Source organism: Tiliqua scincoides, chromosome 4 (genome assembly GCF_035046505.1).
Source record: "Tiliqua scincoides isolate rTilSci1 chromosome 4, rTilSci1.hap2, whole genome shotgun sequence".
NCBI lineage: Eukaryota > Metazoa > Chordata > Lepidosauria > Squamata > Scincidae > Tiliqua > Tiliqua scincoides.
The window spans coordinates 117,245,420-117,271,175 of record NC_089824.1 but is presented as its reverse complement, the minus strand read 5'-3'; the positions used below and the strand labels follow the sequence as shown (position 1 = coordinate 117,271,175).

Here is a 25,756-nt window from a genome sequence, read left to right as displayed (position 1 = left end):
TTCCATCTATTCATGGTGAGTGGAGAGCAGCCAAATTACTTTGATATAGAATCAGCTAAATATTTAGAACATGTATTGACAGACAAGACTCATGGCAGTCTCCTTTCATAAATAACAGTTTGATTTTATATATTTCAGTTTTTTCACCTGACTAAGCATAAGTGGCATCTGCTCATCTATGGAGCAGTTGCACACTACCTAAGTGTACAACAACACAAAAGAAGCAAGAGAACATTTCTTTGCCTGTCTTTTTGTTCCCTCTATCACTTTCACTCTGCTTAAAGTGCCATGTATATTGACGGTGCTATATTCACAATTAACAACCACTACCCACTTCACTATGCAGTTTGTTTCAGTAAGAACCAAGTCCATCTGCATGCCAGAAAAAAACAGAATCATGCACTGTCCTTCTCAATTCAACAAAGAGGTGAGCAAAACAAAGGTTATGACCACAGTCCTACCAGAAAGGGCGACACCACATGGAAAAATCCCATGAAGAGAGTAACTCTAACGGAGACCAGTACAACACAACAAAAGTGATAATAGCACAGGTATCCGAGCTGTAGACACAAAGTTAAGAGCTGGCATTTCTGAGCCAACCCAAAATATCAACACAAAGCAGTCTCAAAGGTATGTCAGTACACATTTCAGTAAGGATTCATAGTCTGAAGTAGGTTTGATACTTACAGCATCCATGTAGGTTAGCTGTTCTGCCACAAGGTCTTCTGGAAAAGAAGAAAAGTCTTCTGATCCACTAGTCTCCATTTTGGCATCAAGGGCAAGAGTGTCATGGATCCCATCTGTGCAGAAAATGGTATCTAATCATTTAACCAATTTAATATTTGTTTAACCAGCCCAAAGAGGAGCTTTCAAGGTAGCTTACAACATACAAAAAACAATAAAACATGTAAATACAAATTACAATAAAACCATCAAACAATAAATACTCCAATTAAAAATCAGCAGTGCACTTAATAGATAAAAAAGTTACAGGATTTAAAATAGTGAGAAGCTATAAGATACAATAAATTGCGCCAGGAACAGACTAAAAATATGCCCTGTAACAAAAACAGCCACAACAGCCATAAAAAAAAGCTATCAAAAGATCAGCTGAAAACGAAATGTCTTCAAGCCCCACAAGAAAGATTTTAAGGGAAGGTTTTAGTTTTTATTTAATCATCTGGCAAAATGCAACATCATTATACAAAATTCATAATATACAATAGATAAGTATATGTAAAATATAAACAAGCAATAAATTATTAAAAAATTGTTTAAATAATTTTAATTGTTTTGATAATTTAATAATAATACTAATTTAATAATAATACTAATTTAATTCTACTAATACTAAGAATAATAATGGTTTTAGTAATTTAAGGGAGGGTGATGTCCTCAATTCCATTCAAAGGGGAGTTCCACAACTGAGGTGCCACCACAGGGAAGGTCCTCCTTCTTACTACAACTCTTCTAACTTCAGTTAAGGGTGGCACTGACAAAACAGCCCCCCTGATTATCATAGGGGATAAGCCAGAATATATAGAAGAAAGTTGTCCCTCAAATACTGTGTATTTAAAGACTTGTGACTTGTATTTAAAGACTGTGACTTGTGCTGGTCAAGTCAAGACCAGCAACTTGAATTGTGCTCAGAAATGAATCGGCCAGTGTAACCACTAATGCAGTAGTTCAGCAGAGTCAAATTGCCAAGCCCCCACACACAGGCCACCACATTCTGCACTAATTGCAGTTTCTGAACATTTTCAAGGGCAGCTCCACATACAGCACTTTACAATAATTAATTTAGATGTCACCAAGACATGGATAACTATGGTCAGGTCCAAGTGTTTCAGGTATGCACCAGCCGATGCACCAGCCAAAACTGAACAAAATGCACATTGGCCACAAGTACAAACTGGTGATCCAGGAGCAGCCGAAAAACCAGAAGAACCCCCAAGATGCAAAGCTGCTCCTGCAGAAGATGTGAAACCCCACTGAGAACAGGCTGTTAGTCCAGTACCTACACCACTTATTTCTGGACCAGCAGAACCTATTTTGTCTGGATTTCATCTTCTTCACCCACACCTACAGAAACTCACCTATAAGGCGAGAAATTTCTACCAATCTATGCAATAAATCAGGCATAGATTGACACCTTGTCTTGTCTGCGGGTAACTTAGGGGTCAAGGCTGTTCAGGTATGTTGTAGCAGCCTGAGAAGCTTGGAAGAGTTTTAAAAGTCTACCGAGGGTCTATGAAGCATCTGAGGAACATTTGAGTGACTCAAGATAGTTTACAAACAGGCAACTTGGTTTACATTTGTCAGAGTTTCATTGTAGAGTCTTCTGAGCATGCTGCTTAACTCCAAACTCAGGAGTGTCTCTTAAAACAGTGAACAGTAACAAAAAGTTGCCATGGCAGCAAGTGAAGCAGGGTGTGGTGCTGTGGTAACCTGTTTATGTTGCTGTATATTGGTGCTGCATTTGTTTTGGATGGTTTTTAAAACTGCAAATGCTTTTCTGCAGTTTCAAAACTGGATTTTTCTTTTTTTAGCAATTCAATGCAATGCTCAATTCTATTGCTTTGGGGGAGGGATGGCACACAGTACTACATAAGCACCTTGTTAATGTCTCCAAAAACAGTGATGTGGCTCAGATTCTTCTCTTCCCCCCCCCCCTTTCAATCAAACTCCATGGCAGGCTTCAGCTCTTCCTCACAAGCACCATCCCCAAGTTTTACCTCTGACATATCCAAGGGTCATGGAATATTCCATGATTTTTGGCTGAAAAACCTGCCCTCACCTTATCTGTGAGGCTGACTTATAGGCGAGTATCTACAGTACTTTCCAACTGCATCTAAGCTATGCCACAGGATCTCAACAGCCTCTTTACTATTAGATGGAGAAATAAAGATGGGTATCATCCACATACTGATGACACCCAACTCTAAATCTCCAGATGAACTATCCCAACAATTTCATGTAGCTGCTAAACAGCATTGGAAACAAGGTCAAACCCTGTGGCAGTGCCCTACACCTTTATGGCCAGGGCCCTGAGCAGGCCTAAAGATAAGAGCACTGGGGATCTGGATTAACAATCATTACTAAAACCTCACTATCCGAAACGGTCCCAAAGTTGTGGCTCTGGTTGAAGATACGAGTAGCACAAGCAAGGACAGCTCAGAAATGGAAAGCAATGAGTGCCCCACAACATCTAATGATAACTTCCATCTTCTGTATGTGACAGGGATACTCACTATCACCCATCATTCACATGGCTGAAAAGAGATCTTAACCCAGGTCTTTCTAATCTAGGTCCAACAATTCAACCATGATATAGAATTGTCTCTCTATTTCTCCCTTTTTATCACTTCTTCTTACATACAGTGCATAAAGAACAACCATCACAGACCTTTTAACATTGTTAAGAACAAGAAGACTGGAACGGACATAAACTTTTTGTAGTCTAATCCGCAATACTGGGCTGGACCATCTAAGTAACCTTCCGATTCTACTAGGAGCCTTTGCTCCCCCCTTTTTTCCTAACTTTTCTCTGGTAAATACCATATACATCTTTTTATAAGTTCCCTTCCAATATAGTCTACACTTCTCTCATGTTTCAGAGCTGAGTAAATATTTTCAGGGACATCACTGCAGGGCACCACTTACTTGGGATACCAGAGTTGGAGAGCTATGATGTTAAAAAGGCAGTAAAGAAGTTGAAATGTATGAAGAGTTGAAACTAATGACAATGATCTAACAAATGATTTGCCCTGGCCTCGAGAAATTTTTCCCCTTCCATGGCAATCAATCAATCAATCAAACCTTTATTAGGCATAAAAATTAACACATAATATCTCTAAACAATCCAATATATAAATATATGTTAAGAAGCAAATAAAGATAAAGGTTAAAACACAACAATTTACTTGCGCGGTAACTCCAGGTTGCTTAGGACCAACTGATTAGCCCTCTTCAAGTTACTCAGGTGTAAAAATTTCGCAACTGGAGGGGTCACAAGTTTAGAATCTCCCGCTAACAAAAATTGTAGGCAAACATTCTCAGAAAGACCTTTTTTAGTTCTTAATAATGGGAGAAGGTACTGATCTCTAGGCACTTGATTGCCAACACAGTGCAAAACAATGTGTAAAAGAGAGTCTACCTCTCTAAGGCCACAGTTACAGACTCGTTCTTCCTTCGGGGCATTTCTAAACCTACCAAGTAGGTCTTTAGAAGGCAACACATTGCAACGAGCTAATGTAAAAGCCCTCCTTGTGAAGGGGCACTCCAAGAAGGTCAGATACTTTGGTTGTTGACCAAATGTAATACTTAGGTGGAAATTCAGGGGCGAACATTTTTTTTGTGCTGCACCCAGAATCTCTTGCCTTTCTATATCAGTTAATCTTGTTATCAGGAGCCTAATAGAAACCTCAGGTGTAGCAGCTCCTTGTAGATCTGCCTCGAGGCCCATTTGCCTGATTTTCTTATAGAAAAGAGCTAAGCAGGGAGATAACAGTGGGTCAGACAGTATCCCTTTTAACAAAGGGTTTTGATCAGCCCTGAAGCACACTTTGGCCCAGTATTTTAAGAAACGGGACCATGCTAGAAACTCCAGCCTATATTGGCCTGTCTCCAGGCAGAGTGCTGCATAGGGAACGCAATGTGGAACACCTAAGATTTTGTATAGAAAATTTGAATGGATCTTTTCAATCAAATCATTTAATGCTGGCATCCATATAGGAATGCCATACAAAATTTGAGGTGTAACTTTAGCATTAAACGCTTGGAGAGCAGCTGGAACAAATGAGTTACCCCAAGAAAAGAAAAAGCGGGTTATAGCCTGGACAACTAATTTGGATGAGTTAATTACAGTGAGGCGATGGGAAGACCAGGAGTGCCGGTAGTGGAACCGGAGACCAAGATACTGGAATTCCTTGACTTGTTGTATTGATTTACCACTAAAAAGCCAAGACTGCGGTTTCCAAGAGTGCCCAAACACCACAATCTTGGACTTATCATAGTTTAACTGCAGGGCGTTGTTGGTAAAATAATCTATACAGGCGTTAACCAGTCTCCGTAATCCTATTTTAGTGCGGGATATCAAGGCCGTATCATCCGCGTACAAAAGTAAAGGAGTTTCCACTGAACCTAATTTGGGAGAATGCGTATCGAATTTAGCTAAAAAGGGAGCCAAATCGTTGATAAAGAGATTGAACAAAGTGGGTGCAAGAACGCACCCCTGTTTGACCCCCTTGTTGATTGGAATTGGGGCCGAGAGGCCACCCCTTGGAGATAGTTTCACTTGACAAGAAGTGTTTGAGTGAAGGGCACAGATTAATATTAATAGCCTTTTGTCCAGTCCCATCTTCCCAAGTTTATCCCAAAGTCTATCTCTATCTATGGAGTCAAAGGCCGACTTCAAATCTAAAAAGGCCACATAAAGTCGGGATTTATTTTGAATCCTTTGTTTAGAGATTAGATGGGATAATACCGCACACTGATCATTGCAGACTTGTTTGGCCTAAAGCCCGCTTGCTCTGGGCCTATGATGTTATGATCAGAAATCCATTCCGAGAGTTTCTTCAGTAGATGGGAGGCATACATTTTCCCTGCTAGATCTAAAAGGCTGATTGGTCTGTAACTGGGGGGGAGTTTTTTATCACCTTTTTTAAAGATGGGAACCAAGATGGATCTAGTCCAGGTGTCCGGAAGTACCCCAAATTTATCAATTCTAGTTAATAGTTCTGCAATTATTGGGGCCCACCACTCTGGTGCTTCTTTATAAATATCTGGGGGAATTGGATCTGGTTCCGCTGCTTTGCCCTGTTTTAACTGATTAATGAGTAAAAGAACTTCGTCCACAGAGACTGCAGGCCAATCTGGGATATCTGACAGGAGTGGCATGTTAATGATGGAGATAGGTTTAGATTCATCAAAAAAGATTGATTTGAAATGTGCCTCCCACATTTTGGCAGGGATTACTGTGAAGCCAGTTGCGTTTTTATAGAAACAGCCTGATATAATTTGACAGAAATTCTTGACATTTTTAGATCTCACAGATTTGATTAAAAGTGACCAACTCGCTGTTGCATTGCGGTGTAACGAGGCTTTGATAGCTTCCTTAAGTTGGGCAGACAACTTAAAATAGTGTTGTAAATTTGATCTGCTATCAGTTTCTCGGAATTTGTTATATGCACTGCGTACAGCGATCTTCAGTGTCAAGCAAGTCTGCTCTATCTTAGTAAAGTTCTTTCTCCAGCCCTCTGCTCTTTGAGGCGGAAGTATCCGGCCCAATTTGTTCTGGAGAGTTGATATTAAAACCTCGAATAAGGTCATAATCCCTAGTTGGTTGTCTGGATTCAGAGTGGATAGCTGAATCATGTCCTCAGTTAGTAACAATGCGCAAAAGGACTCTTTAGTGTCTGCATCCCATTTGATTCTTTTAATTGTGTCAAAGTGGCTTTCTTCCACCTGTGTGTAGGAATTATGATGGCGATCTGAGGAGTAGGTCACATCACATATTAAAGGTAAGTGATCACTTCCCTGGTATGGTAACCCTTCCATGACATATCACAAACTACTTTGGAACTCCCTTCAGTTTCAAAAGCAGTACACCATGAAAGGATGAAAAATATGTCTACAGCCTCCCTTTAGGACCACAGAAGTAATTTCACAGTTCCTTGAATTCTGGCCTAGGTTTACTGATACCGCCTCAACTCATCCTGATTTTTAAAGGCTTTAGAAATGTTTTAGTTCTGCTTATGAACAACATGAAATGCATGAAAGGAAAAAAAGGTGTTTCTATTCTATGAAGTGAACCAGACCCATGAGATACAGAAGAAACATAAAGACCTCCAATGTTCTCCCAAAATATCTGCGCTCTTTTATTTGTATGAACTTCTTTCATGCATTCAAGATTTAGATGAATTGTTCTCACTGAAACACTACAACTCAGTTGAGAAACCCTTCAGTCTTTTCACCAGGTAATAAGTACAGAAGCAAGGTTTCTCTACTAGTCTAAGTCCTGTACCTAGGAGGTTCTGCGGGAACCATAGCTCACCCTAGGAAGAACTAATTACAGATCTCAGCATTTAGACTTTCTTTGTTTGATCTGCTGAAAACAAATCCAGAAAACAACATAATTAGACACAAATTAGTGACACCTGTAGACTCATACGTTCTGATGAGAAAAACCATCCGGGATTGATTCAGAAGCCCTTAAAAAAATAAATACATAAATGCATTTGGCAGCAAGCCTGATTAACAGCGTAATTCAGACATAATTCCTGGAACATTCAAGTAGATGAACTTTAAGGGGAACAGAATCATTAATCGTTTCCTGTCTATTTCCTACCATTTTTCTATGAAAGATGGATACTAATATTGTTATGTTAGTTGCACAAATTCCAATAACCTGATTATGCTAATTATGTCCATAAGAAACCATCTGTGTGGGGAGGGGAGCTATTTGCCAGAACTTTACACTACATGCAGCATTCCAATGTCACTACTGCTCACAATTGTTCCAGCGGCTCTTTGACCTGGTAACATAAATTTTCCCTTTGTCCTTGCACACCAGCAGCTTGCCATTCAGATAGGAAAAAACAGTCACAAACTCTTCCTTTGTCATGACAACCACTAAGGAAAGAAGTTTCATGATATACACACTGTAGCCCCCAAAAGCATGTTCGGTCACAAGAAAGTTACATTAAAGCTACGAGTTATTTAATGTTTAATTTAAATTTAAATTTAATTTAAATTTAATATTTATAGTTATTTAATGTAACTTTAATGTAATTAAAGTTACATTAAAGCTAAAAATCGTATTTTAGAAGTGAAAAAATCTGATTTGTGAACTATTGTAAATCTACTTTGAAGAGACTAGGAAGTTGCAATTAAAGCTATGATCATTTCAACAACTCCAAAGCAGAACAGAGTTCTCAGAAATGACAGGGAGTTATAATTTTCAAGGAAATGTACTAGGCATATGACTTGGTGGTGGTTATTTGCATTCTCCCTCTATAACTGAGCAAGGGTAGATAATTCACTGATCAAGTACATTATGCAGAGTAAAAAACCAACTTTGCTTGTTTACGCCGCCGCAACCCAACTGATACCAGAGCATTATGAATACCAAAACAGTTCCAAGGTATACAACATTTTATTTAAACATTTGGTTCCTTTAGCATCCTAATGTAGTCAAGAGACAACATGCTTACTATCATTTATCAGTTCTTGCTTTTGAAACTGCTCCAGTAGGTGTTGTGCCCTTCTTTCTGGGTCTGACCCTGGCATGGTCCGTGTCAGATAATCCAACAGTTTCCGCAAACAAAAGTAATGGGGTGGCTCTTGGAAGTCTTCAGAGCATTGGTCTAGCCAGGCTCTCAAGATGGAGGCTATGGCACTGGAAAGAAACAAATTGCACACAATCAAATACATCAGGAACTATTTCAAACTGTACTACAGTAGGCCTGGAAAGCAAACAAAAAAATCACTAAAGCCCAAGATTAGACTAAGGTTAGGGAGAAATCTATAGAGCCATAGCTCAAATTCATTGACCCAGTGTGCCCTACTAGCCAGCCCCAAGTGTGAGTACTGCATCCTCATTACACTTCTTGCAGCAGAAAACTGAAACATAAGCCCCGGGTTTTCTTTTTGACACAAAGAATTAAAATAATTAAGGGTGAAATCCAGAATTGCCCTTGGGCCGGCACATGTCCAGCCCAGGAGGGTCGCAAATGTACTGAATCCAGCCTCTGTGCAGATTTGCAGAGGGAGCCTTGCGTTGGCCAAGCTCAGCCGACACAAGGCTCTGGAGCGGGCAGGGAGGAGGTGGGAGGGAGACACTCTGGGGCAGGGGGAGGGCAGGTGGGGAGTGGGAGGTGGGGCTGGGATCCAGCTGTTATGCCGGATCCTAGCCCCCATGTTACAGGTGTCATGACCTCCTCCCCCCCCCCCGAGTGCCATGCCATCTGCTTACTGCCTCCAGAGGTAATTAACTGGCCATAAACCCATCCAGTCACTTAACACCTCCTAGGCTTCCCTTGTTTTCAGTTGCCAATTGCTCTTCAATCATAAGAGCTTCCAAACCTGATAGTCAGGTCAATTTATCAAACCCCTTTGAATCATGCTCCAGCCTGAGCCTCCTTGACTCGGCCTGAACCCAGGAGCAGGTCTCCTTTACTGGGATATCCAGTTCACATACCAATCAACCATGTATTATTATTATTATTAACAGTATTTATATACCGCTTTTCAACTAAAAGTTCACAAAGCGGTTTACAGAGAAAAATCAAATAACTAAATGGTTCCCTGTCCCAAAAGGGCTCACAATCTAAAAAGATGCAAATGAATACCAGCAGACAGCCACTAGAACAGACAGTGCTGGGGTGAGGTGGGCCAGTTACTCTCCCCCTGCTAAAAAAAAGGAGCACCCACTTGAAAAAGTGCCTCTTACCCAATTAGCAGGGGTTAATTAGCTCCCACAACCATCAGCCTAATAATCCAGTCAGCTGTAATAGATAGGATTTATTGAAGAGAGAGTTAAAGAACAGTTATACAGACAGGCACTGCATCAGTCATAGATTTAAGAATTTAGATTAGAGCATATCATTACAATAAAAAAAAAATAAAGAGCTAACTCCCAATTCTATCACTCACCAAAGTCTTACACTTTCAGAGTTCCAGTCCAACCCATCCTTGCTGCAGTCAGGGCAGGTCCATCTTGTCGAAATGGTCAAAGCTCAGGCCCCCCTTGGCCAGAGATGCACTAAGACAAAGGAAAGCTACTTCCTTCTACCTTTACAGGTCTTGATCCGTCCACCAATTAGAACTTGGATCCAGCCAGAGGCCCTCTCCCTCATGGCGGACTCCCCACCCCCACCCAACCTGAAAAGTTCACAGCTGCACCTTGTTAATCAAGCAGCCTTGGAGCCAATTTAGCAGCCTGGTACCTTATCTGAGGGCTCTGTGAAATGGCCGCCTCCATAGTTCTCCCAGACCTGCTATGTGCTAATGAGCGCCCTTGTTTGCAGTTGGTCCTTGCAACTTGGGCCTAGCAACACAGCCAAAGGCAGAGACTTTCCTTGCTCTGGTTCTTACCTTGTCAACCCCCATGTTACTTTTCTGTCACACCCCATTCCTCAGCAGTGCGGAGTGGCTGCAAACTCCTCGGCTCCGCTCTCCTCGGACTTATGTCATTTCAGGAGGTGGTACAAGTCCAAGGAGCCCCACTGGGGCTGCAGTGGTTTACCCTGGGGTAAGGGAAAGAGTTTCCCCTTTTATGGGGCTGCTCTTGAAGACAGTTCGGAAACTGCAAATTAGTGCAGAATGCAGTGGCCCGTGTAGTTACCGGAGGTAGGCGGTTTGACTCTGTTGGGCCGCTTCTCCAGCAGCTGCACTGACTGCTCATTCATTAATATATATTAATTATATATTAATTATATGTAAATGCATTTGGAGATGTTAGGAAATGTATAATTTAATATGCATTTCCCCTCAACTACAAAGGAATTAAAAGGAGACCACATCCCCTTAAACAGTTCTATAGGTATTCTGTATATCTGCAGCTCTAGTGCACAAGCTTAAAATCTAATTAATACAGAATGTGACTCCTGAGAAAGGAAGGAGTAAATATTCTCTGGATGCAAAGATCTATAAGGTCATATCTGTGCTACAGACTTAAATTGATTTGATGGTCTTTCCCTCTCTATAGGAAACACTGAGAACACAATCCTATGCATGTTTACTCAGAAGTCAACTCTCACTGCATTCACTGGGGCTTACTCCCAGGAAAATGTACATAGGGTTGCAGCCTGAGAATTGTAGTTCTTTGAAAGGGACTAGGGATTCTCTAGAGTTTTCAGTTAGTATCTTTACCAAACTACAATTTCTAGGATCCTTTGAGGAAAACGAAGATAATTAAAACTATTATAAAACTGATAAATTAGCAGTATTCAAAAGTCCCCTAAAGCACTTTCCAATGAAAAGGAATAATTGCTGCTGAAATAACTTCTAATTCCATCCTCACTCCAAACTAAATGTTAACGCTATGCTGTGACACTTTTCCAAGCATCTCCAGGCTACCCATCTGTCCTTTGTAATTTAGGGGCTGATTCGCATTATGGTTATAAAATAAAGGCTTTCCCAGTGTTCATCATAAGTGAAGTTTAATCTGTACTTGTGTAACAAAAAATAATATTAAATATTATACGCATGCAAGGGGAGATATATGGTAAGTACAGCTGAACCAGAAAGACATTCTTAGAACAGGTTATACAAGAAAACACAGACTCCATAGTTTCAAACATTTTAAGCACCATCGCTCAACTCATGAACATATAAACATCATAAAGGAGAGCCAAAAAAGTGCTATTTAAACAAGCCGGTGTTGCTGGCAAGATGATGGGAAATGTTTGAAACTTGTTCCCTTTCTGCATGATGCACACATTCCTAGGTAGGAACTAATCTGAGGGAGTGGCTCACCTCATGCTCTCTGAAAGTAGGCCCCAGAGCTGTGGGGAATCACATTCTGAATACAAATGCCAGAGAAAGGAATAAGAAAAATTTTCCATTTCCATTTCCGGTCAAAACACCGCACAGGAGAACCCTGTACACACAGGCACATACATGAAGGCCTGTGTCCAGACCCACTCCATTTTCATATAACGCTGCAATTCTGTGCATACTTACTAGGCAGCAAGCCCTGTCAAAAACAATAGAACTTACTTCTGAGTACACATGCATAGGATTGTGAAGTAAGTCACAGAAATATATTTTAGACATCAGCCAATTCCCCTGACAGATGTCCATCAAGCCAAGGCAGCAAAAGCTTCTTCCTAGCCTTGCTTCTGGTGATTCCCTTAACTGGAGATATCAGGAATGAAACCTTAACGCTTCTGCATGGAAAGTACTAAGATACGGAGTCATTTACAAAAAGTAATTTTTTTTTTTTAATTTCAGTATACATGTACGCACAACTATGGGTACCTGGGAGTTGGTGGTCATCTTTTTCAGCAATTTGTCTAGTCCTGCTTGACAACTTCAGGGTTCTGTTAGACCCTGACCATTGCAGCTTAATCATAAACATTTTTATGTGGAAATAAGTTCCAGTGGGCAGGAGGTCTGTTCTAGAGGGTAGAGCCTCCGTCTGCCTGAAGATAACATCCACAAGGTCACCAGTTCGAGGCCACCGGCACCGTGCGACCTTGAAGCAGCTGACAAGCTGAAGCCGAGCAATTCCATCTGCTCTGAGCGTGGGAGGATGGAGGCCAGAGTGTGAAGCCAGATCGGAATGAAACACCTGAATGTAGTGGTTCTTGAAAGAAAAAACCTTCTTTCAATTGCAAAAATCCCTATTTAATAAGGGATTTAAATAAGCCTGCCTATGTAAACCGCCCTGAATAAAGTCTTGAATAAAGACCAAGAAAGGCGGTATATAAATACCTGTTGTTGTTGTTGTTGTTGTTGTTGTTATTAGTGTTTTGAACTCTTAAACGAGCATTTTGAATCAGCATACACAACTGTCAAAGCACAATATATGGATCAACAAAGAATAATTTAGGGCTCAATCCTAACCCCTTATGTCAGTGCTTTCCAGCACTGATATAAGGGCAATGCAGCTCTGAGATAGGGGAACAAGCCTTCCCTTACTTTGAGACGGCCTCCGTGAGTGACACCCAACTGCAGGATGCAACACATGCCCCATTGGCACCACTATGCCAGTGCTGGAAAGCACTGACATAAGGGGTTAGGATTGTGCCCTAAGTCTAGAAATGGTACAGTATAGGGAATTAGATACCTAGAAAAAAGCCCATTTATTCTTTGTGCATGTCATGTCATCATTCTCTGTGTTTTGGCCCTCCCATCAATCATTGATGCGAGGTGGAAAAAGGAATCAAACAGAACAATGATGTCACAGCATGCATTGTTTGCTTCCGACATCACACAGAAAGCAGAGATGGAGAGGAAGCACCATGTCTCTGATAATGTCTAGTTTGTCATTTAGAGGATTATTTGAAGAGGAAAAAAAATTACCATTTTGGCTTCAGAATGGCATTTAAAATACTATCCCTGAAGTTTCTTATATTAATGGCTGCCATTCCCAAAGGCCTTGACTGCAAATCATTTTATATACTGTATTGAAAAATAATTTGTTTAATGTAATACCCATCTTTCACATCAGTTTTGTATGTCACTATAAGACAAGAGTGATAATAGGATTATTTTTTAGAAAGGAAGATTTGAAAGAAAGATCACTGCCCCTGATGGGCTTTTCATTCAGCCCACTTTCACCTTTGATAAACAAGTTTTCACATTGTTTCAAAAACCTGTTGGACAAGAGAGAGCAGCAAGACAAAAGAAACACACATGTATACCATGGGAAACAAAGCTTCTGTGGTGAGTCTGTCACTAAATTTCTCTGAAGATATTGTCTGTCTCCAATCTAAGGTACTTTGGATAACAAACAAAGGAGGAAACTATGTGCTTGCTCCACCCCTCAATGCATGTGCTGTACACCTGCACTGGGAGCGTACACCACTTGCTTCCAAGAAGATGTGTGCTGCTCTTTTCATACTATCTCCTGAAAGCATGGAAAGACGATGCGCAAGTCATTCTACATAGCGTACATAGCTGCACTCACACAGAAGTTGAAAAGTTCAGAGCTACCACAGACTCTGATTTTCCCTGCAAATAACATCAGTCAAGAGGGACTTAAAAAGTCAAGCTATGCAGACAGTGCTCACAGCCTACAGACCTCCTATCAGCTGACTGTTTAATCAGTATGCTAGGGAAGAAAGCTTGTTGGGGGGAAAAAAGGCTGGACAAATGCCCAAACTGTGTAGCAGCTTTAATTTTTGATGTCCCTGAGAAGCAACTCCCTGTTCCCAATAGGACATGTCCTAGATGAGGCTAGGAAGCTTGCTGGACCTCAGACAGAATACTGACATTGTTAAGTCTGTTCTTCACAAAGTGAAATTGCTCCCTGTAAAGTTTTTAATATACCTCACTTTATGAACTTTTCAGTACAGGGAGTATTTATAGTATTTATCTTGGCCACTACACACTACAGAATCTTAATCATACTTTGAGGATCATGGCTTGCAGTTACAGGCATAGAAATTTGACCTCACAGATTTTTACACAATATCTCTACCCCTAGGTGAGCTGAAGTTCACCTCAAAGATAATGCCCTCTATAAACATAACAGTACAGGCAGAGAAGGGGAAAGGGGAGGAAGAATCTGTAAATGCTTGGAGCTCATCAAGTTTAGATCCCTAATTTGTTAGCTATTTGTTTGGTTTCTTTTTCATATAAAGAGGCTGGATCATGAATGCTGGTGCAACCACCTCATTGCAACATTTTTCAGAGCTAGGTTTGATAAACATTGTTTTAAATCAAGGGTGGCACATTGTGAAGCATTTGGCACCTATCAATGCTGGGCTGGCTCATAGTACTCCATACCAAGATGGTGAATATGTGTGCTCTTCCCTTGCCACTGAGCTAGCACAGCTTCTAGGGTCTGTCACTTTCACTCACACACACACACACCCCTCACCGAGCCTGTCCATCTTTGTTGCTAGGGTAAATGCAGTTTGTGAGCCAGCCCCATGCCGAGGAATCTTCAAATACAGGAGAAGAGGACAGAAAAGGGACAGAGGAAGGAGACACTCAGAAAGGGGAGAAGGGATGGGTTTAAATGCAAATGATATTAGGAATAGGGTGCAACTCGTAGCTGAGGAGAAGATTTAGCTCACAGTTGTCCGTCACTGATCTCAATGGTTATGAACAATTTTAAAATCTTCACACCCAATTACAGAGAGTAGTTTTGCCATCTTTTGAAACACATTCATGCTGCAACTAAACCTCAGCATATATACATAAAATAATCACACATTCATCCCCTGTTTATCCTGCCACTACTCCCCTTCCCTTCCTTGGTTGTCTCCCTTGTGTCTATTTCTACATTGTGAGCCCCTAGGGACAGGGAACTATACTCCCATCTGCCCCATGTACATAGATGGCAGAAGAACTTTGTCAGCAGTCAGGCCAATGGTTCATTGGGTCCTGTGCTGCCCTCTCCAACAACTGTCACCCTGCAAAGACCAGGGCCTTTATATATATACACACATTAACCATAGCATTACCCAGAACTGTATTTCCTCACTCCACAGCCCCTTAGATGGGCATGAATGAAAATTTAAGTATCTGATTTCCCCATCATCTTAACTAGGTTTGCTATGGATCAAGTTTAGCAATGCACTTATGGTTATGTCCCCAAAGCGCAATGCTATCTCTTGCCCACAGCCTTTAAAGTTTCATGATACTTGCCCTTATGTCAATCATGCCTCAACTACTGTTGCTATTATTCCCCTTTTCTCCTTCTCCCATTGTGCAGATAATTTGGCTTGTTTTTATAACCTTCCTCATCTTCCAGCTCTCTTAATTGCCACCATTTGGCCCTTTGTCTTCACACTATAGCCACATTGGCTTCCTTTGTTATTTTACCCTTTGCTGGAATGAAAGTTGATTGCACTGGACACAAACAAAAACTTAAAATGCACCCCACTGTGGGTTTCCCAGGCTTTAAAGGACTTCAGCCAATCTTCTCTCACACATCTCACATTCATTCAGTGGTTGGTTCTCTTAAGTCCATTCCTCTGGTGCAATTATTTATACACAACTGAAACAGGACACCATGCTTTCCTGGAGGACTAACAGACTCAACAAGAGACAAAAGGGGTAAGAAAAGAAAAGAAAACCCTGGCCACAAAGACATTGTGATCTGGAACGTACAATATTTGAAGAAGAGGAAAAATACTGCAGTACTATGCTGGACTCAATTTAAAAAGTTCAAATGCTGAAGCACTGCTACTGTAGGTCCCAAAATTCTGTAAGATGATCATTACATCTCCAAGTCAGTTCCCCTAGGTTCTACCTCTTTGTGACACTCAAGTGTTGTCAATATTATTTACATAGCACTACCAATGTGTCTGGTGCCTTGCAGTGCAGGTCTTTGTGGAGCTTATTTAAAATTTGATACATGGAAGGCAACAGAGGAAGGAGAGGAAGAAAGAGGCAGGGTAAAAAGAGGGGAATGCGCTATCAGTTCAATTGGGGATGAGGACTAAGGGGATGTGAAAAGGTTTCACAGAAAAAGTGGGTTTTGAGATGGGATTTGAAGGAAGAGAGAGGTGGCATCATGCAGGTGTTCTGATAAGTAGCTCTAGATAAAAGGAGCAGGCAAGAAGGAAGGGCCATAGTTGTTCAAGGTGACCTTCAGATAGCTGACATTGTGATAGCTGGAGGAATGAATATCACAGAGACAGATACATTGGGTGTAGATAAAGGGGAGTGGTCAGGCCACAGTGGGCTTTCAAAAAAAAGGTAAGGAACGAGCTAGATATGGGAGTACACAGAAAGGCACCGAAAGGATTTAAAGAGCAGCCTCAATCATGACGAATTGTTTTGGTAAAGGTATGACCAAGTTGGGCTGGTTTGTCATTTCTGCTGTCATACACCAGCCTAGTTTGGCTGAGTTATGACAACAGAAAGCAGGAAAGTAATAACTTGCAGTAGTCAGGACAGGAGATTACTTGAGTGTGACCCTATTTTTGCTATGTTCTTTCCTCATTATATTATCCAACACCCTCCCCGCATTGTGTTATGTTTTAATAAGTTCTCTTTTAACCTTTTAACTCTTTACTTGCCTGTGGTTGGTTGAACTAGGATGCAGTCTACCTTAGGCTGCTTTGGGGTTAAACAGAGCAAATGAAAGAATAATAAAACAATGCATAATATTCAGTATGAGCCTCAGGAAAAAGTTCTGACTTGGGGACTCATTTGCAGAGGCAGCAAAATAGGCTCTTGGCATAGCATGGAATAGAAATACTCCAGGGCAGGGATGACCTATTGGTGTCTTTAATCACAGACCACCCACTATTTCAGTCCACCCTCATAGGATCCTTGCAGTAGTAGGCCCCATCGCTGCATCCATGTTCTTCCCCCATGACATCAGATTGAGAACTGACCTCAAAAGAGGCAAGCAGAACTCTTCCCTCCCACTCTATGCTGCTGCCATGCTAGGTGAGTAGGTACAACTGCAAGCAAAGGACCTTCACCAATGATAGTCCAGAAAATTCCTTTCCCCCCCCCCCCAGGCCATGTGCATTACCCAACTCCTCTGAGAGTAGACTGTGCAACATCAAGGATCTGAGGAGGGGCAAGCTGACCCACATTCTTATAGGGCTTATGCTCAAAATTGTCTCTTATGCTCAAAATAGATGGGCACAGCAATGGCTAACCTAAAAACAGCACGTTTAAGGATGCTAGAGCTAAATAAAATAATTCTTAAGAGTTCTCTGTGGCACATAACTGGAGTCACTTCAACCCTACCCTCCATGAGCATGCATGCGGGGAACAGGAATATTGCCCATGCCACCATCGGTGATGATTCTGAAAACTTCATCTCAAATCTTAGTATCACTACAACCACATATTACCATGTTTCATATTTACAGCAACTAATTTTCCCATGAAATGCAGTGAAAGAAATCCATTGTGTTTTTCAGAAAGCAGAAAAAACCACAACTCTACAAAAAAATTAGCTCAGTTTTATAGTAGGGTTGACTGAAACACAGAAAGGTCAAGTGACTTACCCAAAGTCAAAACTGAATCAATGGCTCAGGTTGGAGCAGTGCCCAGGACCCTTTTGGCTACCAGCCAGTGTATCTACACACCATAATATGCCACAGCCTCTTTGGCATTTCTGACATAGCTTAAATTATCTTGTGTGCTACAATGAGTACTTTGAGACAAAAGGGCAGAGGGAGAGAATAGTACGAGTTCTATGTTTTGCTAAGCAACTAAAAATCAAAATCTATCCACACTAGAAAAAAATTGTTCAGATGTCAAGAGAGTACATTTCTCAAGACCTAAAAGGTCAATCAGTTTGTCTGAAGGTACAATATTCTTTCATGAAGAAAGACAGTGGGCCTTTATAGAAACAGGAAAAGAACCCCTAATGTTGATTCCAATTGCCAGTGCAATGTACTGGTTAGAGTATTGGAGTTCAGTCTGGATTGACAAGACTAAATAGGGTTCAAATTCCTCTTCAATCATTAAGTTCACTTTGGGTCAATCATTGCCCCTCAGTCCGACCTAATTCATGGTGATAGTTCTGGAAAAAGAAATGGATAACATTATCTCTGAGTTCCTTAGCAGGAAGAACTTGTTTACTGTGGTGCAAACGTTCAAAAACACAGCCTGATTCAGCAGAATCTTGCAGTAGTAGCTCCACAGGTGAAGTCTGGTGGGGAACATACCGGAGGTTCATGCCTACTCAAGGGCCCACACCCATGCCTGGCCAACACTTGAGAAAGCAAGAGTCCACTGCTCCCCACTACAGCTTAGTAAGCCAGAGCCCATGGGGACTGCTTACCATTTGCTGCTGTGGTTGCTTTCTACCCAACTGGTGGCAGCAGAACCAGACACAAGTCTTCACACTACCATCTGAGCCTATAGTAGGGGCAGTGAAGAATAACTGTTGCTTGCCCACTGCTGAGCTTAGCTTTCCCAGCTGGCACCACTGACCAGGAAAGCTAATCAGGCAGCAGACTGATTATTCTCTTTCATACCTGTAGCTACAGTTGTGCCGTGAACTGTTGCCTAACAGTTCTTCACTGGCACAACTGTAGCTACAGGTATGAAAGAGAATTTATGTTTGTCTGCTGCATAGTTCCCAGGCACCATGAAGGGTGGGGCTGGGACAGCTGGCATGCGCACATGTTTTCCAAAGTATAGGGGAGTGAGCCAGTGGGGAACTGTCAGGGCTTTTGCCCCAGGATCCACCAAAAGCTGGAGTCACCACTGGTTACGTAGAAGAGGCCCAAAAGTAAGAGGGACAAAAATGAATTATATTGTTGTACAGAGGCAACGTGGAATGGAGGACAGATTAGGGAGCATGTCACTCTTGTCCTAGTCAGAACACACACGGCTTTTGATATACTGACAGCTACACTGTTACATTAAGGAGAGAATTCAGGCAAAACACAATTTGCATGGCTGGAGCATTAGACACAAAAGCAAAATACAGCCTCAGCATTTGCTTGGGCACTTAGCAAGTAGAGCCCAGGACAATTGTAATCATTCTGATACTGTCTATGGTCCAAGTCAACTACCAATTTTATTAGAGGCTCCTACCTACCTCTCTCCAAAAGAGTCACCAGCAAGTGTTATGGTCACAGCTGCAACTCCCTCCACCCATGCTTCTTGCACCTTGGCTGACAACTGAATACAAGATTTGATCTAGAGATCTCAAGGCATATTCAATACTGGGGTAAGAGGTAGAACACACTCCTTTTTAGGCATGCCCACCTCACACACTAAATGGATCTCTGGAAGTGATAGTGTTACAGAGTGAGCAGGAAGCATCAGTGCTTCACAGCTACCATTCCTACACAGCACCAACTCATTCAAAAAACACAAATGTCAGTTTTTCCCCTACCTGAGAGATGCGCAAGTTGTCCTCATCTCAGGAACTTGCGCATCTCCTGGCACAAAACATGATGGTGTTGCAGATGAACAGGAAACACAGTGATTTCAGTTCCTGTAGTTCACAACGCTATTGAACACAAAACTGTTCCAAAACCCATGGTGTTTGCATTCTGTGATATCAGTTATCATAGAATCTGTTAGAAATATGATGCGGGTGTCCGGTGAGATTGGTGTTCCAAACGTGATGAAATCTGTCAGCAACTGAAGCAAAAAAAAGATGTCTACATAGGATGCAGTGCACACCCTGTTGGCAAGGTTGCAATGGTGCTGGAAAGTTATATAGAATTGGGCCCTGGATCTGGTCCCTATATTCAGTTTGCTTTGCAATAATTTAGCTTTTCTTTTCACTCTGAGTTTTGATCTTTTGTTGAGTTATCACAATGCTGCTACTGTCTCCTTTATGTAATAAGAAGATTGGTGCATAGTTTTCAAAGGAAAAACTGACCACATCCTTTCCTCAGTATTGAGTCCTGGCTGTAATTTTTGCTGTTCAGAGAAAAGTGACACTTACTTCCTGAGTACTGTTTTGGTCTCAGTAGAGTTCTGGCTCCCACCTTCTTCACAGTTTGAGGTCTCCAGGTTTCCATATCTAAAAGCAACAGGAACATATACATTGATATGCACATAGCGGATAAAAAGAAAGCAGTGCCAAGATGGAGATGTTAAGAGCTGATAAAGAACTTGCTCAGCAATTAAGTAGTAATAGGAATTCAGCATGTACTAGAAGCCTGAAGCCAAGGAACTTGCTTATTTGCTCAAGTCAGTATGTGAAATCAGCCTCCCCCTTCGTATTTTATTAACTAATTAATTATTTTCCCCCATTACACCCTTATGGTGCACAGTAACAAACAACATTCTCCATCTATGCAGCTTTGAAAGGTACAGCAGTCCCATCAGGGTCCTAAACCAAACACAGACACAAATAGAACATAGCTGCCAGTACTGATGTTCCCAACGTGTTTCAATATATTTATCAAGGAAATACTTAAGTCCTTTACAAAACAGCTCAAACACCTTTGCAAATATAGTTGCAGTGGTCTTTAGTTTATCAGAGATCACTGTAATGCAGTTTTACTAAGTTGGTTGGTTAATGCAGCGACTGTCAACCACTATGCAGTGCCACATTGATGTGCCTTGAATGGTTCATGGGTATGCTGCAGGAGTTTGGGGGAGGGTCATTTATTAATAGGGCCACTGGAGGATGTGAGCCCCCAGCCAGTAGTGTGGGATGCCTTGTAATTGTCAAAAAACCGGTGCTGTGCTTTGACAATTTTAGCGCCTTGTCAGAGTTCCATGAGATGAAAAAGGTTAAAAATTGCTGCATCAAGGACTTAAACATTCCCTTGATACACCAAAATATGCCTAGACTACCAGTAAAAAGGAACATCAGTTCTGACATCTGTCTTTTCTATGTGGGTTTATAGGTGTTCTTAATCCTTTAAAATTAAAATTGTCCAGGTTTTTGAGATTACAGTCCATTAAAACCTTACATTCCTAATGTTTCACCTATAGCTGTGATGGGCATTCTCAAATGATAAGAGATCAAGATGCTCTGAACATCCAGTGTCTTGATCTTGGACCCTTTGAGAATGCCCATCACAGGTATGGGCAAAATCTTCTAAGAAAACCTTGCAATCGTACCACCACCACTGCCAATTCTCCAAATCTCCCTTTCTTTCAATTTCCCTCCAGGCACAGTTCTTCCTATCCCCAGACCTACCTGAGGTTCTATCCCAGCCCTAATTTCTCCTTGGCTTTTCTTTAACATGTCTTCACTACCTATTGTTTCTGCAAGTTCTTTCTTCTCAAACCACTGCCCAACCTGTCCTACTTCCTCTGTCTTGACCAAACTCCCCACGACTTTTGTCTTTCTCCGCCTTTAAATGTTCTGAGGTTTCTTCTTTCCTTGCTATCCTTTCCAGCCTCTGTTTCCTGCTCCCTCTATCCTTTTTCTCAAACATCCTTTACTCTGTTCCTGTTTCTGAATTCACTGCCTACAAGTTCCTGGTTCTTAGTCCATGGCCTACTGTGCATCCTGATTTCAGCCATTTCCTGTAGGCTCTACTACCTTGAACCTTCAGTCCTCAACTCTGTGTGAGGATTTTGTGATGTAAGACAAACTGACAACTTTCTTTTCTCTCATAGAAGCTAAAGTACAACCACTCTGTTCCCAGAACTGTGGGAATGTTTGGGAACATTCAGCCAACCATTACCAGAGACTTCATAATGACAGAGGCAAGGAAGTTTATATTACAGTAAAAAGTTCACATGTAAGCAAGTAGATGCAAGCTGAACTAGAACCTACCATTTTCATGGCCTTATTTCTACCACTTGCATGGGCTTTCATGGACTTATCTCACGGCCAGATTGTGTCATGATATGAAGTTAGCAGTTCCCACTAAAAAGCTCTATGCGCAATTTCTGTTTCACCCAAGCAAGATACCAGACCATAAGCATGATACAAAATGTCTCTCGGCAACATATGTCCATGACACTTTCTAGAACTCCCTCTGTGGTGCCACATTATTTATTTATAAGGTCTCAAGCACTCCATTTCAGAGGCTCCAGGTTAAGTATCAATTTTGAAACATAACATGCATAAAATGAATCTGAAAACCCTGTTAGAAACAAAATACAAGCTAAATCCTGCTACATTTAGGACAAACTTTAAAAGCCAAGCTGAACCACCAAATTCACAACTAAACGACACATATGAGGAATAAAAAAACAACTTGAGACAAAGATGTTTTCAACCATTGCAGAATCTGAAGCAAGAGTGCTACTACATCAATGCATTCATTGTATTTTAAAAACTGTTATCTTTACTATTATTATTACACTTAGGACGCAATCATAACTTGCGCTGGAACAGGCAAGCCAGGAGGCTTGTGCTGTATCCAGTGCAGGATTGTGGCCAGAAGCGGCTCAGCCAGAGGTAAGGAGAAACTTTTCCACGGTAGGGGCCGCGGGCCACAATGGGTCTCCTTGGACTTGCGCCACCTCTGGAGGTAGCACAAGTCTGAGGAGAGTGGAGTGGCTTGAAGCAGCTCCGTTCTCCATGGGGACAGGGGTTGGGATCCGGCATAACTGCCGGATCCCAGCCCCACCTCCCGCTCCCATCCTGTCTACCCCCCAGGGCCGCCCATCACCCGCCCTCCCCCACCCAGGAACATCTCCCTTCCTCTTCCTTCCTGCCCCCCATGCCTACCTTTTCCGCTTGTGTCTCCGCAGGCAGGCCGACACAAGCGGCTGAGGGGAAGCCAGTACGGAAGCATATGTTAGCCTCCACAGGCCGGTGCTTCTTGGAGCTCCAGCCTGGTTTCTCCACAAGGAGGCGCAAACGTGCTTTACGACACATTTGCGACCTTCATAGGGTGCATTTTGGATTGCACCCTTAATATCTTACATTGTTAAGTCATGCAATGTTTATCAGAAACACTTTTGGGGAGGTTTGGGGCACATGCATTGGTCGTGCATTTACTTTATCAAAATCTCCCTAAGAGTGATCCCTTCACCACTTTGCAAAATACTTACAATGCTAGAAATGTACATATTATACTTTCAACTTTATTTTACATTTTTCCTGCAACAGCACTTTACCACTTTTGTCAGCTGCCAACACTGTAGTCAGTACACCCAGGGAGTGTTATCAAGGCTTGGCGAGATCAGGCCACTGGCTAAGGGACCATGTCCACCAGAGGACTCGGGTAACCAGGTTGATCCCTGAACTCTCAATACCAGTAGCTGTAGTAGTTCTGCAGCCTGAAGCAATATAGGGGGTACATTGGATATGGGGAGTTCAGTGCAGGACTTTGCCCCAGAGCCCACAGCAATCTGGTACCAGCACTGATTATGATTCAGGGCTAAATTTGACTCTAGTGTTCATATTCATTGGTTTGGTGAATCTGTGGAATGATAGCACAATTAGCATGTGACCACTGAGTTGTACAGTTATCCATTTACCTTGATTCACTTTAAACCCTCTCCCTCTTTTGAGGGGTAAGTGCTTAGCCCAGAAACACATTAAAAAAAAAAAAAAAGCTAAAGTTAGTGGCTCTAGCACTTTGTCCTTTTTGGAGATTGTCACTGGCTGCCTGCTGCATCATTTCGCCAAAGCAAAACTAATTACTGATAACCATTTTCTTCCTAAGAGCAAAAAAGTGTCTGGGGTACAACTTCACCCCAGAAATGAACTGAATGACTTATGATGGGTGTATCCTGGTTAAATTTCATTAGTTTACCCCCAGTAACTTATTTCTTCCCTCCAGTTAGTGTCTCTACCACAAGCATACCAATTCTTTCTGCTGGAAAAGTACTCTAAATGGCTTCTGGCACAAGCAATTTGGATGAATAGTGCAAAGTGAAAAGGGGAAGTAGATCTGATTTTTAGGCCTTACTGAATTATATACACATAAACCCTCATTTTAAAGGTAATTTTGATTTTCAGATTAGAGCAGGGGTGTCCAAAGTTTTTGGCAGGAGGGCCACATTGTCTCTCAGACACTGTGGCGGGGGCCGGGGGGGGGGAAAGAATTAATTTAAACTTAAAAATTTGAATAAATTTACATGTTTACATAAATGAATATGTTAAAGATGAACTTATACGAATGAATGAAGGTCTTGCAATAGCTCAAGGCCTATAAAAGGCCTTGCACAAAGCAAGGCTGGCCTGTCCTTTGCTGCCGCTACTGCATCACAGACATGAAACAACAAGCAGTGGAGGGAACCCTCACCCACAGCTCACGCGAGAGGTCAAACAGTCTCCCTCAAGCTGAGAGCAGTTGCATCGGGCCAGTGTGGGCTCCAACAAATCTCCGGAGGGCCAGAGGCTCATTGGAGTCTGGGGGCTCCCTGAGGGCCGCATTGAGAGGTCTCGAGGGCCGCAAGTGGCCCCAGGGCTGGGGTTTGGGCACCCCTGGATTAGAGGAAGGAAGCTGGCCTATAGCTAAGAATGTTATGGTTGTGGGGACATCAAAGTACATGATATAAGCCACAATCCTAAATATAAGGAAGAAAGTACATATTTGCCCAACAGCATGCTTAAGAGAGATGCTGCCAATCAATTCTTTTGTGCACTTATTCTTTTGCCAAAAACAACTATGGGGGACAGACCCTGATCAAGACTCATGGTGTGTAGGGAGGTTGAGACTAACTCCTGCCCCCCAAAAAATCCCACTGCAACCAAAGAAGTTATTGGCTGTGAAGTCACATTCACTAACTTAGAAACCTTTCCCCTATCTCAGAGTTTCCCTAACTGGGGTGTTGCCCTAACCAGGGAACCCTAACTAGGGAACCTCTGTCACTGCCCCTTTAAGGAGTGAGATGATAGCGACAGCAGCAACACACAATCATGCTGCTACTGGAGAGGAAAGGAGTTTTTTAAAAACTTATCTGGGAGTTGCTATGGGTCTCTAGAGGGTCTGGGAAGCCCGCGACCCCCTATGCAGACCTCCCTGGGCCTCCAAACTTCTGTAAAAAGCACAAAAAATAAAAACAACCACTCCCCCACAAACACTCTGCCTGAGAGTTTAGGAACTTCTGCCCTATCTGATTAGGTTACTATAGTGTAAGAGTCACTGGACTAATGCCACAACAACCTGTTCTGCTTAGCTGTTCAACAATTGCAATAAAAGACTGCTTCACAGTCTAATTCCACCTGCTTTTGATAAATGCATATTACATGTTTGGGAGGGGCCATAGCTCAAGAACAGAGCACATGGTTTTCAAGCATAAGGAATCTATTCAATTCCTAACGTCTCCAGGTAGAAGGAGTCTCCAATCTGAAAACCAGGACAGCTGTTTGGTAGTTTTGTATAGTCAACACTGAGCTAGGAAAATGTAAGATTCCAGGAAATTTCCAAGTCCCCTCCTCTAGTTCCTGGGTCCCCTTTTTGACCCTGGGTTGAGGTACAATTTACCTCCTGCACTCTCCTCTTATGGTCACTGTTGAGCTGAATGGCTCAATGGTCTGACTCGGTGTAAGGAAGTTTCCTGTGTTTTGGCACAACCAGAGGAAACCAATCCCCCATTCTCAACCTCCATGGAAATTTAACACTGTAGCTTTTGACAGAGGCCACCGCAGCTAACCCTTGTGAAAACCTGTAATGTGTTCCACTACAAAGGTTCTTAGGATGTACTGATCAGTAGATAATTTTAAGGAGGGGAAAATCTGGTACAGGGGAATGTGAGAACAAAAGATATAAATGTT

At 42.0% G+C, this 25,756-nt stretch overlaps 1 protein-coding gene across 1 annotated transcript in view; it reads right to left on the bottom strand.

The window, feature by feature from the left end:
• The window catches only part of RGL1 (ral guanine nucleotide dissociation stimulator like 1), a 107,474-nt gene that overhangs the window by 21,444 nt on the left and 60,274 nt on the right, over positions 1–25,756 (bottom strand). Inside the window, exons 4-6 of the mRNA XM_066623539.1 lie at positions 20,060–20,137; positions 8,214–8,398; positions 688–800 (exon numbers count right to left, since the gene is read on the bottom strand). Coding sequence (XP_066479636.1) covers positions 688–800; positions 8,214–8,398; positions 20,060–20,137 — 376 coding nt within the window. The remainder of the gene's footprint in view (positions 1–687; positions 801–8,213; positions 8,399–20,059; positions 20,138–25,756) is intronic.